This window comes from Hermetia illucens, chromosome 1 (assembly GCF_905115235.1).
Source record: "Hermetia illucens chromosome 1, iHerIll2.2.curated.20191125, whole genome shotgun sequence".
Taxonomy (NCBI): domain Eukaryota; kingdom Metazoa; phylum Arthropoda; class Insecta; order Diptera; family Stratiomyidae; genus Hermetia; species Hermetia illucens.
Window position 1 is genome coordinate 154,670,545 of NC_051849.1, and position 16,570 is coordinate 154,687,114.

Consider the following 16,570-nt stretch of genomic DNA (forward strand, 5'->3'; position numbering starts at 1 on the left):
TCGGAAGTAGATGGTCTAGTGATTCCCAGTCCTTCAACATATCTCTTCAAAATGGATTTCGGTAGATTCCATTCTGGATCAATTTCCACCGCACCCACATCAGGGAATTGAGAGAGATGCTGTAGAAGAGCGTTTTCCTCTTTCTGATAGCCACCAAGCAAAGACATTTTGAACTTAACTGATTCGCATTTGATGATAGTGAGGTTGAGAGTTTGTATATGCAAGACTGGGGGAGGAATTATTTATTATATATTCACATATGATTGTGAAAAAGAGTGCTCTTTCCTTTTTTAGTAGGTATACTTTTCCATTTGGCTTTCGTACGGGATAAGGGGGGAATTATCTTACTTTCTAATTAAATATGCAAATGAGAATTATTTTTATATAAAGACTAATTTTAATCCACCCCTTTGCAGCCCCTCGATCGAGATCAGCCCAATGGACGACCTCAATGGCGTTTTACCGTATTCGCACAGGATGAAGGAGGTGAAGGACTCGTCGGCTATGCCGATGTCCAAGTGAATCTTAAGGACATCAACGACAATGCACCAATGTTCCCGCAAGGAGTTTATTTCGGAAATGTTACTGAGAATGGTACCGCTGGAATGGTAGTTATGACAATGACGGCTGTGGATTATGACGATCCGAACGAAGGTTCCAATGCTAAGCTAGTATACTCTATAGAAAAGAATGTGATTGAAGAGGAAACAGGTTCCCCAATTTTCGAAATAGAACCAGATACTGGTGTGATAAAAACGGCAGTCTGTTGCCTGGATCGCGAGCGTACCCCAGACTATTCTATACAAGTAGTTGCAATGGACGGCGGAGGGTTAAAGGGTACTGGGACGGCCTCGATACGTGTGAAGGATATAAACGATATGCCCCCGCAATTTACTAAAGACGAATGGTTTACCGAGGTGGATGAAACGGATGGCACAAACTTGCCCGAAATGCCTATCCTTACGGTCACAGTACATGATGACGATGAGACAAATAAGTTCCAATATAAGGTGATCGACAACAGTGGATACGGAGCTGATAAATTTACAATGGTGCGCAACAATGACGGAACTGGCAGCTTGAAAATCGTCCAACCCCTTGACTACGAGGACCAACTCCAAAGCAACGGCTTCCGATTCCGTATACAAGTCAACGACAAAGGTGAAGATAATGATAACGACAAGTACCACGTGGCCTATTCTTGGGTGGTAGTGAAATTACGCGATATCAACGACAATAAACCCCATTTCGATCGAGCTAATATTGAAGTGTCTGTATATGAAGACACCAAAGTTGGAACAGCCTTGGAACGATTCAAGGCCACTGATCCCGATCAGGGTGGTAAAAGTAAAGTTTCCTATTCAATCGACAGGTCTTCCGATCGACAACGACAATTTTCAATTAATCAAGAAGGTACGGTTTCGATACAACGTTCGCTAGATCGCGAAGTCGTGCCTAGGCATCAAGTGAAAATATTAGCTATTGATGACGGTGTGCCGCCAAAGACTGCTACAGCTACACTCACCATTATTGTACAGGATATTAATGATAATGCACCTAAATTCTTGAAGGATTACCGACCTGTTCTCCCTGAACATGTTCCACCACGTAAAGTTGTCGAAATATTGGCGACAGACGATGATGACCGATCAAGAAGCAATGGTCCACCATTCCAGTTCCGGTTGGACCCTGGAGCAGATGATATTATTCGAGCTTCATTCAAAGTTGAACAGGATCAAAGTGAGTATGATTATTGTCATATTGTATTCAGTTGGGATATTGATTACGTTTAGTAAATGATTAAAGCAAACATCAAAGGGTATTATATGAGGTTTTGTAGAATCTTCTACATATTTGCAAACTCAATCATCTTACGTTTGTTACCACTATCTGAGTGTAATTACGCGGTGTTTCTAGCGATTAATTATTTGAAATAATAAAACTTGTTTTTCCTATTCGCTAGTGTTTTGACTTGTTACTTGTTAGCACTGATGAAGGGAACAAGTGTTTCTCGAAATATCGGTACTTGCAAAATATAAGTCAACACTAGCGAATAGGAAAAATAAGTTTTATTATTTCAAATGTTATCACTAGTTTTCCCTTGTAAAAAACGCAAGGCAACGGAATGGAAAGGAGGTAAAAACGTGAACATTTTTATCATCCGTTTCTTGATTTTCTGAATGAAACTAAATATGATTGGCAGATCTGCCTTAGGTTTGAGCTTTACCAACAACTAATGTAAAACACTAATTCTTTCCTTCCAGTGTTTTATAAAAGTAGGGCCAGGATTCTACTCTGAAATAGAGTGCCACTCTTTCTTTTGTTTATGGAAGAGTTCATTTTTATTAGACGTTTGCTTTCTTCAATAAACAATGCAATTTCCAAAGGTTTCCTCTCAGAAGGAACATTCGAAACTGTCTGCAGAGGATATGACTTTATAAAACTTTGTAGTCTTTCATTCATACCATTGGTTTCTTGATATCTGCACTTGACTATTTCCAATGAATTTCAAAGTAGTGGTTCTTTTTTGGTGACCTTCTCTCCTAATTTTCTTTCCCATGACGCTCTTTGAGTTGCATGTAAAGGTACTCAGATATCATCTTGGTATTGGGGTCATCTATGACGACCTCACCTTAAGAAGCCTGACTCAAACTGCATGGAAATTTTCCTAGAAAATTTCCGCCTCTTGTATATCGTAAGTGTCCGTTGGTCCGTATTTATGCGTAGTTGTGATGCCTCTTAGTCTAGACTGGAATCTGGAATTTAAAATCTTGTCGGGAACCGGCTTTACAGTCAAAAGAGCACGCTTAGCCTTACCTGCTATTATCTTATCAGAATACAGAAGCGTACTACCGCAAGAGGGAGAAGAATACTCTTCAGGGTCCCAGCATTTCATTTTGGTTAGACTCAGGTTGTCTAGACAATATCATTGAAATTCTCTGTCAAATTGAAGAAAGCGAGCGTTCTTTAACCTACGAGGCGTTTCTGTCGAATTCGTGCGCAAATTTTACAGGCAAAGGTCATAGTAGTTAAGTCTGTCACTATCCATATTTGTACAGTCCGGCACTATCGGAGGTTTCAGCTGGAATTTAGCTTTAAGATTTTCATGCTGCCTATAAATGTTCATCCGTTTTATTATACTATAAGAAACCAGTGAATTCAGCTCAAGGGGAATGTTGATATCTAGACGTTCAAATCTGCCTTATAAAGGCTACTCCAGTACTATAATTCTATGATGAAAACGAATCTTCTTGTGAAAGATTTCAACCGAATCGGTGCGTGGGTTGAATAGTTATATTTTTCAAAATGCTGGGGTTTTTGTGTGAGGCGATTTCCCAGCTTTCCAATAACACCTTCTCTGAACTTATCCCCCGTTGCATTTTAAAACGATTTGTAGCATCCGTTGAATCGCACGGACTGGGGTGAGTGCGTAAATTGCTTCGACTGTGCGAGATACTGATTGAGTTAGCCAAGTGCTGTTTTGATTTCCACGTTTTCTTTACTGGTTTATGCTTTTCAGTCCCCCTCTGTGTGGTACAATTAGTGGTGTTCTCCGTTTCTCTATCAGTCTTTATTACGCTCGCCGCTACCGTTGAAAGGTGATCAGCTTCTTGTGCGAAGCTTGTTTGAGGATCCTCATTTCGCACCCCCAGCATAGCAGTAGTCTTGCACTCGATTTATAAACTAAGAGCTTCTGTTTATGAAACTGACCTTCAAAATTATTAGGAGCAAGAAGATCTTTTAACAAATTAAATTGGAATTTTACCTTCGTCTAATTCTTCTCCTTCTTATCCTGCCGCTTCATATTCTTATATTAGTCTCTCATATCCCCACCCGAAGAGGCACACGTTAAAGTTATCCGTGGTAACCTATAGGTGACGCTATGCTTGCTATTTTGTCCTTTAATTCTGTATTCTTCTCAGGTTTCCGTTACATATCTTAGAGCTTACTTTTCGTCATTATATTTCTTACATTGAATTATTCATAGCTTCATCCAAATCGTTGTATTTTCGGCGTGCACTCCGGCTTCAACTGGATTACTGAGGCTATTAAGCTCGACAAATTGCTCCTATCCTATTCAATGTCTCTGGTCGAATTTGTACCATTAGCTGACTTTTCCTTGCCTTTTTGATTATAATCTGGACATATTCACGTGGATCGGTTGCTTCAACTTTCATCTCACTCGTCGCCACCTGCACCACGAACACCGGCTTTCCAAAATCCAAACCGTTCACACCATTTTTGAAACCAACTAATATCCTTTTTCTTGTTTTAGGCGCTTATAGGTTCCTTAGAGGGTTCCCTGTTTTATTTCCCCCCGTAACACAGGCGCTCTACTACACACTAACTCCAGGCACCAGGTACCGATTTTGCTTCAGGGATTCTTTTTCTTCTGTGACCTACTATAAAGATTATTAACAACTCATATATTTTCGCACCAACCTGCGTGTATAGTAATTCTTCCGGACAGATTCTCAGGTTTCTCCTTTTGCTTTCACTTTCAAAGAATGATAAACTATTTACTTTGACCCAAGGAGAAATCTTTAACGCACTTTTCCTGGATGGGTATGTTTACTGGTCCTGGAAAGCCTTCTGCCCGCCCCGTTTTCAAGAAAGGCGGGGTTGTCATAATCGCTTTTATTGATCAGTGGTTTCCCTTTGGACCTAATTTTGTACCTTTGTTATGGGTATCCAGCCTTCTCTGAATTACTTATGTCATTACAAATTATTTACCTCCGAAGTACTCTGGTAAAGGGTTATCGATTGCTGGGGACCCGTTTGCTCATCCCTAAGAACTCTAGGGTTTCAGAGCCCCGCCATCGTAAGTTTTCTTTTTCGCTTGTCTTCCATTTTGGTTTTGTGTCACAGATGGATTTCCTTCTTAGTTTTCTGTTTATATATTCATCAGTTTTCACTCTAGTTTCCGTGGTAACCAGTTTCATTTATTGGCTTTCTAGGTTTATATAAATTTTTTTCTCTGATGATTTTGGAATGATGCTATTATTTGGTTGGATTTATTGAGCATTCTACCTTCGGAAAGGCTCTGTTTTATTAGCTCTGATACCAGTTTAAAAAAATAGGGGATCCAACAACGGACATTGGCTGTCCCCTGTTCTTGATCGTACTTCGTGCCCCTGAGCTATTATTGTCGTTCTAGTGACCCGAGCGACTTTCGTTGAGAAAGGGATAACTCTTGTGACATCCCATATGCTGCGGACGATATTGTAGATTCCACCAATAACCAATGCTTTATTGTTTATCTGACTTTTGACGGACTACACCTTTTACGAAATTTCAAACTAAGATATCTCTCCGTGGAGTGGTTTGCCGTCAAAGTCTTGGGTATCATCTCAAGTATTTTGAGCTAATCTAAAATATATGCGAAATAAGTATCGAAAGCTTTTATATATCTTATTTTTATGCTGGTATTCGTATTCAAGATTTTTAAACCAGTTTTTCGTGACTAAAAGGCTATGAACCATAACTCGCTAACTTCTTAGTTCCTTTCTATTCGACTTTCCCTTCCCTCTTCAATTCCTTAAGCGATTACTTCTGCTTCTATTTTCCATGGAAAGTATCCAGCTACATTTTAACCATTTTTCCTGCGTATATTATTTTTATATTTCCAAACAAAATTTTGTTCCGCTTCTACACTAGGTTTTTCCATGCTTAAGTTCGGATCTTTTATGCTACCATTTTAATGACATCCTAAATTTTTTAGAAATGGTCGGTTGGATAGTTTGTGTGTACCAGATTTTTGACACGTTAAATCTGAATCTGAGTTCAGTCCTTATGTTCCTCCTTTTATACTTTCTAGTTCAAAATTGAGGTTCAAAAAATACTGATAATGGTCTAGGTTCGCGTTTAAAAAAAATATATTTCTGTAGTAACTGTTTTCCATGCGAGGAAATTCATGTTAGCATCCTTTTTTTTTATTTCCTTGATACTCGTAATAATGGAATGCAAGCATTTCCGTTAAGAATGAAGTTTAGTTCTAAGTTTGCAGTCATTTAAAGTGTAGGTAACTTCAAATTAAGAAAATTTAATCGAAAGTTGTTTAAAAGTATCAAGGGGCTATGAACAATGCAATAGCGCGAGGATATGATATTTGATCCTGAGCTACTCATGTCTTACAATTTTTAAGAACAAGCAATCGAATACAAATAATTGTCTCATTGGAATTATGGAAAATTGCTTGAGAAAATGTGGTTGCCAAAATGACGTTTATTTCTTTGATATGCACCAAAAAGAAGCTACTTATAAGTAGCAAGTATGAATATATTGAGAATTAAGTTCGCCGGTACTATATTATTATCGGAAAACAAGTCGGGAAATCGGAAGCTGGACGCTTCAGGTATTAAAGCTTTTGTGTATTTCTCATATAAAGAAATTTGAGTGTGCATATGTCCCATTAGTATGCAAGTAATATATGCATATAGTATGTGAGAATATCCACTTTCGGGTGATAATGATATCCGAAATCTTGAATTTCCAAAGAAGTGACAACTTTGACCTATTATAACTTTGTTAGTAATAGTGCTGTTTCCACCACTTGGCAGGATCAACCTTTATATTATAGCCTACATTGCTGCAAAATTTCGCGGTACTAGGGTGAACTTAAGGGGCGTTGTGCAGCCAATTATTGAGAATCATAGTAATATACTATTATTCACTTTATTTCAAGGGATATCGGTATGGAAGGTATTTCGGAACCTAGCCATCATATAGCGGCAGCCTCTTGATTTTTTTCACATATTTCAGTTGAGAATGATCAATTTCGACCCCTCCCCGCCTTTCCAATAAATATCAAAACTAAAACCAGATTCGGAAAGTACTACTTTCATTTGATACCTCACATGACTATATTTGGAGAAAAAAAAATTTACTCACCCCTTTTGCATGTATGGGGACGTCCCCTTATATTCGACGTAACAGTATGGAACTTACTGTATAGGTGAGCGTTCACAGTTTCCACCTTTCTGCTGCAGTCTCCAAGAAAAATGCGTGTGACGGACAGACTGGCAGACAAACGGCAGAAAAGGTAGAGCAAATGATGGGACGCATAATGAGAGCATGCGACGCTGCTATGCCGAGGCGACGAGTTCTCGCAAAAAGGTGCTCAAACTATTGGTGGAATGATTTTACGGGATGCATGTTTTTGAGCTAGAAGGATCTGCAAACGATCTAGAGGAAGACCGGACTTCGACGAGAAACGGCAAGTGTATGTGAACCTTGGAGGTAGGCTTAAGCAGGCTATGTGGACCAGCAAACGAGAATGCTTCAAGGAACTTTGCCGAGAGACAGACCAAAGCTCCTGGGGAACAGCGTACATGATGGTTATGAAGAAGATGAGAGGGTGAACACCACAACTGACCTGCCCGCATCTTCTGCTCGATATCGTGATGGCGCTCTTCCCCCCAGAGCGCAAACAACACAAGAAAGGATTGGACGTCTCCACCATACCTGCGGTAATTGAGGGAAGAACTTGCGCAAATTTGCCGAAGAATTGGTGATGACAAAGCAACTGGTTTATCAGCGTTTTTGAAACTTGCATAGTAGAAAGAGTTTACCCCAACTGGTGGAAGAGGCAAAAACTAGTTTTGCTCCCGAAGCCGAATAAGCACCCAGGACACCCATCATCATACCGACCGACTTGCCTTATCGACACGGCAGGAAAGATGCTCGAAAAGGTCATCTACAACAGACTGTTCCCTATTATTGAATATAAGGATGAACTATCGGAGCGAAAATTTGGATTTCGTTAAGTCCACTCAACGATCGACATCGTTGACGTTGTTTTGAAGTTGGCTCGAGACGCGATGGCGTCTAAAAAATGCTGTGCCGTGGTGAGTTTGGACATGAAAAATGTGTTCAATTTCACAAGTTGGGAGTGGATAAAAAGCTCACTGGCTAAAACGGGTGCCCCGAGTTATTTGACTAAGCTCCTCGAGAGTTACCTTTCGGAGAGGACACTTTGGTATGGCACGGATGAGGGATCCAAGCAGTACACCGTCACCGCAGGAGTACCACAGGGCTCAGCGTTGGGTCCTCTCCTGCGAAACGTCATGTACAATGGGGTCCTTATTCTTCCCGTGCCAAAGGAGGCCACGATAGTCGGTTTCGCAGATAATCTAGTTGTGGTTGTCGTCGCGAAACGACCTGAAGACGTTAATGTGTACGCTAACAAAACCATGAGCGCCATAAAAAAGTGGCTGGAGATGGTTCAGCTTGACCTTCCGGAACAAAAGACGGGGCCGGCTTTGATTACCAATCGTAGGAAGAGGAATACGGTTAATATTTGTGTTGGTGGTCATGTCATCACTTCAAAATTGGTTATCAAATACCTAGGGGTGATGATTGACGCTAAAATCAATTTCAAAGGATATCTGGACTATGCCTGTGAGAAAGCGGCAAATACCAGCGCATCATTAGCGCGGATGATGCCTAACATTAAGGCCCAAGATACAGTCTCAGATTACTTGTGGCTGGAGTGGTTCGCTCCACACTATTTTACGCGATACCAGCTTGGGAGAAACACTAGCTTATGAGAGTAATCGGAGGAGGGTAAAAATGACTTATCGCTTAGTGGCGCTAAGGGTGTGCAGCGCCTTTAGAACAATATCTGGCGAGGCAACGTATGTTATTGCGGGAATGATCCCGATGGACATTCTGGCAAGTGAGACACGTATGAAAAGGATGCAGAATACCGAAAGGCTGCAAGGCGAGAGTCGCTGGAGGAGTGGCAGCCACGGCGGGACGACTCGCAGAGGGGTCGCTGGACCCTCACTTTGATTCCCCGCATTGAGGAGTGGATCCAGTGACAACACGGCCAGATTATTTACCATCTGACGCGATTCCTGTCAGAACATACTTGTTACAGAAAGTACCTGCACCAATTTAGACTGGATGATTCTCCCCTGGTCCTGAATGTGATTGCACACCTGAGGACCCGGAGAATGTTATGTTCCACTGTCCACGATTTTTCTCAGAAAGGAGGAGTCTAGAAGACTCTGGAAACCAACCTAAGCCCGCAGAACATCGTCGGGCAAATGTTGAAGTCTGAAGGAAACTAGTGCGCGGTGAACTTCACAATCAAAAGAATACAGGAGGAACTTGGAAGAGCAGAGCGCGCAAGGAGGACGCGAAGAACGGAAGGCTTGGTCGCTTAAAGCGCAGTCCACTCCGTGAAGGAAGAAGGAGAAAGTGGGGGTGGTTTTAGTGGGTGGCTACATCCATAAAAAAAAACAAAAAAAAGACAAACGGACAGACAGACACGATTTTAATAAGGTTTTACTTTACACAAAACCTTAAAAAGTATCTGAGTTTAGTAAAACAGTTGTTGCGGAATTGATAGAAAGTGTACAGATCCAATATCTCCACAAAAGGCCGTTTAAGTTTTTTGTAGACAGTTTTCAAGAAGTCTGCACACAGCTGGTGTGGAAAATTATTGTTGCCTTCTGATTAAATGCAATGGGCAACCGTTTTCTTTCCCTAACTGTACCTTGAGACTCGCTGGGAAGTGCCTTCCCTTGCCTTTTTGTAAAGACTTGGTCATATCAAGAAGTCATCTGACTAACGTTCTATCCACCGTAGAAACCAAAACCATATTAAAATCAGTTCTCTGTGTGTCTACATATCTGTCTGTGACGTGCTCATATTTGGAAAGACGAGGGCAAAATTGCACTGAATATACCTATCTGTGCCAAATGAAAAGTCTCCGTTAGTACTTTTCGAAAACATCTTTTGATATTGGTTATAAAAAGAGGGGAATGCGGGGGCTTGAAAGTGGCCAGTTATTTGAAGGATCCATGCTTAGAAACTACCCAACAGAAAAGATTTGAAAAAAATATGATAATTCATGGGCAAGCCACCTAGGGCTCAAATGGTTTTACGTCACAATATCTGGTCAAATAAAGTTAATAATAATATATTAGGGCATTTTGTAAATTAACTGCGCATCCCGCTTGAGTTTATCCTAGATCTGGAAAATTGGAGTAATATAGTTGGAAAGTTTGATGAATATCCTGCTACCATTAACGGAGTTTCAGTAGATTCCCTAAGAGAAAAATATCCATATCACATTCAGGTGCTCTGTTTAAACGGAAACATCGTGCATATTATTAAATAAAAGATTCACAAAACTTTTCATGCCTAATGCGACAAAACGAGCCTCCGATGTCTAACCAACAACACAGTTAATGGTACATGAAACTGCAACCCTTGAGTCGAAAACCTGCTAAATTGGCTTTATAGTCCGTGGGTGAAGGTATTTACTTCTTGTCCTTAGGAGTTTAAATCTTATGCCTCATAGCTTTGCTCACTAATTCTGCTCTGCATTGCGTTATAAGATATCGTTTTTAGTGTCAGCACGAAGAGATTTTATTAAAATTGATACCTTTTATTCAAAAATATATCCTCAATGTTTCTTTCTCGGATGAAAGTACTGCTTCCACCTTTCCTTACCATTATACAGCTTAAACGATACAAATAACTAAAATTAATTGTATGAGGTACCACATTTTCTGCAGAATCAATAAACCGCATCCTTTCCTCTGAAGCACATACAATATTTAGTATGTAATAGCAATGACACCAACTCCTATCAATGAAAGAACTTTGACGTCTTTTCCAATTTTCAATTTCTTTCTTTCATTCATTTATTCAGGAAAATGCAATATCCTTTACTTCACTACTTAAATGGAAACTGTTCCGGCAAATGGAGCAAAGGTCGTTCAAATAGCCATGATGGATACATTGCATTTGATATTCATGCTTTCCCTTCAGGGGTTTTAAATTATGAACTAGTTGCATGCTCAAAGACGTTGGTCCTAATTTAATACTCCACTAGAATTTATGGAACTAAATTATACTTGACAGGTTGCAGGAGGGGGAAAAGGGATTATGATGGAAATTGTAACTGGAACCTTTTGAAGCTAAACAATTTTGCTCAGTGAAAGAAAGTAAAAGAAGGATCAAACAGACAAGAAGTTACTTACATGCAGTTAGATGGCATGATAGATAATGGGAAGGAAATCTTGTTTGACTAAAATATTAGGCCTTTTCTTGGTCTGCTTTGCATGTTCTCTGAACTTTGCCTTTCCATAGCTAGGATACGAGGCTACTTATGTAAGTTATGAATGGTGGTCAGTAGCTGCTGTAAATATTTAAGTGAGGCATTTTACTTATGTACTTGTTCGTCCGATATGCCTACTCAACTGTGTACATATCCCTGGTTGCCCCACGAAGTAAAAATATATTTACCGTAATCACTCTTTCGTGCAGCATAGTATCTTCTCTATTTCTTCAATGGGCCTGGTCACTAGTTCCACGGGTTTTCACATGTAATACTGTGAAAGCGTAAATCTTCAGCGGCAGTACAAGCACAAAGACAAATGCAAAAGTATATTCAGAACCAAGATTTGGGGCCAAGGCACGTAGGCGTTTAACCACTCTCGCTATCGCATCAAGCACATAGTAATGATTCTCCGTTGCTGGCCATCATTTAACTTTAAAAGAGTTTCTTTGGCTAGCCGTGAAGCATCAAACCGGTTGAAGTGAGGCCACTGAATTTGAATCTATGCAATTAACGCAACACGATATACCACATTGAATAGTTTTTGTTTTTTTTTGGAGTAGGGTAGGTGAATGTTTTTACGCACAGGGTGCCGTCGGACTGCTAAATAAAGACCTCCCATCGTCATAAAGCTAGCCTGGTACCGTTTCCCACGTTACTTCGGGCTAGTTGAACACTCCCGCTTTGGGAAGTCTCCAAATCAAGGAATTTCCTCCATAAACGGGGGAGACAAGAAAGGGAACTCCGATCGAGCTCTGTTTTCTTTGCAACGGAAAAAAACGCAGAATACGCAACACGGTTCTACCAGTCAGCGCTTCTTACCATCTCCCCGACAATATTTTCTGGAGAGAGCTCCCCTGTGTTTAAATAAAGTTTTTGACGAATCCCATTTCACTTCCCACCATACGAATTGGGACATTGGTTATCTCTGAACATTCGCGTTTGATGGACTCTTCTATTTCCTTTTTCTGCAAGGCAGTCAAGATCTCGGATTTCTAGAGAGCACATGGATTCCTGGCTGGAAACCAAAGGTTTCTCTCTTAGTGGCCACTTAACCCCTTCGCAGAACAAACTTTTGTTTGTTTCGGGCCTTATTCGACGGGGATCCCGCCACCCTTCGTTTTCCGAATGTAAATCACTTCTGCTCAACATCTTCGGGTGAGCCTATAAAGGCTATTGCTGATGACCCTTGCGAAGGTCTTGCCTTCCGTCCGCTTACTTAGCTGAATTGGTGGTCTAGTCACCCTTCGCCTCTCCACCTTTTCTTTTGGTGCTCCATGCATTCATGCCCACCTTAACCTTATGTAGGGGTTTTTCCGACGTGGCATCGTGTTGTTCCCTCCTGTCCCCCTTGGCTTTTTTTCTTTTGAGTCTCGGAGAGTTCCTAAATGAAGTCTCCTTCAGATGCCCCTTCTCCTTTCGTTTTTCTTCAGTTCGCTCTATAATGGGGCTATGTCCGATCCTTTTTCGTGCATCTTCTGCCATTCTCCATGACCGCTTGTAGCACGCAATACGGTCCAGAAGTTTCCCCAGCTTCATCGGCCCGTTCTTCATGCTTTTGCTAACATTTTCTGGGGAAACGTAGCACACCGTAACCGCTTCATAACTGCCGCGCATTTTTGGCTTTCGCACTCGGCTTATACTCGGAACTATGTGCTCAATTTTAGCGGAACAACAGTACTTCTCAGTGGATAACTCCGCATCACTTTGCGCGTCTTCTGCTTTATTTGGCTATGCAAATCCCACTCTTTCTCCATTCCTACTGTCTCCTCAGTTATATAATTGTGGCTTCCCATGGAAGTTCCAGCCAGCACATTGTGTGCAATGGAGCTGGTTGCAATTGTCGGAATGGGAGCAGTGATGCTCTGTCTCCGTTAACTGAACCTACCCAGAGCTTCCGGGGTTTCCCACCTGTCTTCGTCCTTCTGCAATTTCTTCGAAAACCCACTTAGCCGTCCATTCGCAGTTAGCCCATTCCAACTTCCGAAACTTGATTAATGTAGAGACTTAAATGTTCAAATTCAGAAATGACTTATTCAAAGCAGCTTCTGAAGCAGCGATAAACAACCCGCTCGTTTCAGTTTAGGTAAAATATTTATGGAAAACCCGAGATTTTGGATCAGATTTGCCGAAGATTCGTTGAGAATTGTCAAAAAACGAGAAATGGAAGGAAATCTATTGGAAACCAATTCAGATTCAACGAATCATTCTGTATACCTGATATCACGAGTTTCATCGCAAATTGGTCACAACCCCCTTAATAATGGGAGGAGACAAAAAGAAGTAAATTACATCTTTGACACAGCAACAAAAAAAGGAGTTTAAGATTGTAAACTTCCACATCCCCAAAAACGAACCGTGTGAATGAGTAACACTAACTTTCTTCCATATAGCATGTAGCACCAGAAATGCGATAAGCAAGCGAAGATTTGAGATTGCCTTAAACAGAGTCTTTTCATTCACCAAATACAGAAAGGAAAGAACTGAAAAGACCGAAGTATACAAGATCTCTTTTTAAAATTAGGACATTGCTGACGTAGAGTGAATCAAAAGATGGGTCCATATCGAGTAATGAAACACATAAAAGAATCGAATTCGTAACTTTTCTTCTACCCCCAGTGATCGAAAAATCAGTTCAAGTCGACATCCACGATCCGCCAGGCTTGTCAGTTACAACTGGGCATTCAACAGTCCATCCAACCGCCTGCTATACTGAAAATACCATGCGCATACCGCTAAGCCGGATGGGACTATCAATTCCATGAAAGGGATCGAAACACGAATTTAAGATATTTTTGTATTTGAGCATTTATAAAAAATGTTCCCAGCGATGAAGATGCGCTTGCGATTCTCGCTCACTACCTGGATGACCGTCGGCCGGGTGCATACCGACCGACTGGATGGCTGAATCGTTTTTCAATTAATCATCGGCCGCTTGAGCATTAAGTTCTGGTGGGTTAGCGTGCGCACCTATCGTGTAGACTTAACCGTACATCTTTTTTAAGACACGGATTGGTTTCGCGATGACAATCAGATAAGCAACAACGATACCAGTCTATACTAAGTGCATAGCTCAGTGTGCATACTGGTGGATTCAAGATCTACCCGAATCTTTACCGAACTAAGGCATACTATACTCGAGGTGAAACGCAACTTCACTTTTGAGGCTCTAATGTCTCTTATCCGTTTGGACGTAACCATAACCCCCATGATACTCCCATAAAGGGGCCAACTGCTAAAAATAAGTTTTCGCGATCGAAGCTACTTCAGACTAGACCTCGTGCAGAGTTTGGTCTGATCGCCTATACAATCGTTGGAGCATTCGCTTACTGCGTCACCACCAGCAAGTCAAAGAGAGTACAGCGTTTAATCGGGTCACCACTTGAAAGTTCCCCTCGGCCACTTGGTTTTAGTTTGGTCGACAAGGTTTCTACCTCGTCTTCCTTATCGCCACCTCAAAGCATCGGCCGCCTGAACAGCCCAAAATGACAGGCCAGTCGTACCCCACTCATGTTCCGACCGTCGGTTAACTGCTGACTGTCAAGGCGTAGCTGGCAGGCAGGCCTGTCAGACATTGGGCCATACACATTCGGTCCTAACAGCCCTAGCCAGTCAGCTATGGTTAACTTCCAACTGGTGCTGCCAATCTTCCTGCGCATTGTACTGACGCCCAGCACACTGTACCGCAACAATGTTTTAGTTAGTATCCGGGGAAGATAGTTATGTTTTGATTTATTGAAAATAGGAATTTGGGAGACTTCAAGATTTCGAATATATTTGGCATCAGCAGTTTTCTAATTTGGTGCAATAGCCCGTCATATCAGATTCTATCGAACTTCTGATCATTATCGAAAAATATGGTGCACGGTGTGAACGAGCCAATGGAACAATTGCTTCATGTGGAAAGTCATATAACCCCTAATTTGAAAATGAAGTCAAGTACATATACTTATATGAAACTTAGCCTGGAGCAAATTTTAGGAACTGACGTCACCTCTATTCGGTAAATCGATGACGAAATTTGGAGCTGCAATTGGCAATTTTCCACAGATTCACCGATGCAAACGTAGATGCTAGAGATAGCCGGAATGACCATGCGTGCAAGGTTAGGCCACTTCTCTGATTTATGAGTTACCTCTACCCTCATAATTGATTATAGTCAATCCGGATAGGCATTCTGGCTATCCCCAACATTTACTTTCATTACAGTCTGCCTCACAAGCTTCGTTAAATGTAAAATAAGGAGGTAGCTGCATAAAAAAATTTTTGATACGAGTGTAACTGATTTTTTTTCTGGTCTTCAACGACTATACTTGAGTTGGAAAGAGCAGCAATGAATTTACTTTGAAACGGTGTTAGAGCCACCCCACAGCTTTCGCATCTCCTTGTAATACTCATGGAAAAATTTACGATTTTCTGAGTCCGATTTCGGGTTTATCTCCAGAGATTAATGTTGGGCAATCCGCCCCTAAACCCGATGCTCGAACACGTCCCACAATTCAGGGCTCCATTTCAACAGTGTTGCTTAAAAGAAAGTTACGTTCTGGTTAAATTCTTCACAGATGCAACCATGAATTTTAATCTGAGCGCAGTTAGAAAGATAATGCTAAAGACTGGGGACAATTGGATTAACTTCTATGATGCCAGTATATTGTAACATTTGGTGGCTACTGAAATTACAATTTCGTTGCAACTTTGTCCGCTGTTCTTCTTTTAGATATGTATCAAAAGGAGCAATTCTCCAACCTCACTATTACAGTTCTTATATGGGAGGTTCATTCCCCTTTCGTTATTGTATTGTTATTATTCTTGCAGGAGTATTAATGAATGAATAATATTAAGGAGCCTACTTTTCATGTTGTGGCTTTTGCATATCGGGCACATCAAAACTGAAAACAAACTCCTTATGCATAAAAAAATAGAAAATAACACCTCGAAAGAAAGTGGCATTCGTTTATTGCCTGCTTATCATATTTTATGACTCGGTACGCATATAAATTATCTTGCCCCCATTTTAAGGCCAGAACGAAATTGCCTCCTAACCTAGTTTTGCCCTTAAGCTTAAGAAAATATTTTCTATCATCATACTTATGTTTTGCTTGTACACACAAAGGATCTTCGGCATGATATCTTCTTGAAATATAATGCTGTTTATGTGAAAAGATGCGATGAACACTGAATCTTTGCCCTATATTCGTTCTCGTATTAAGATTTCCGAGAAATCCTAGTATTGAGATATGGGAGTATGTAACAAACCATCGAGTGTCCATCCGGCGATGACGCAAAGCTGCTTAATTCAATGGCCATATCACAATTAAATAATTGTTTTGAAGTATCTATAATTGAATGAAGTTTCAGTGATCTAAGCTGAAAACATAGGATGGTAGTTAAACTTTGACCGGAGCAACCGAAGACACACAAAGGAATCTGCGGGCACGACTGCTAATACTCTGCGTGTAGAGCCCTCAAAAACTACGAATAAAAGCGGAAAGGCAT

General features: G+C 40.9%; 1 protein-coding gene across 10 annotated transcripts in view; it reads left to right on the forward strand.

Annotated features, from left to right (window-relative positions):
* Nucleotides 1-16,570, forward strand: part of LOC119647833 (neural-cadherin) — a 1,165,868-nt gene that overhangs the window by 1,063,836 nt on the left and 85,462 nt on the right. For all 10 annotated transcript variants that reach the window (XM_038049090.1, XM_038049099.1, XM_038049114.1 and 7 more), the window contains one exon: nt 417-1,740. In XM_038049090.1, the coding sequence (XP_037905018.1) occupies nt 417-1,740 (1,324 nt within the window). The remainder of the gene's footprint in view (nt 1-416; nt 1,741-16,570) is intronic.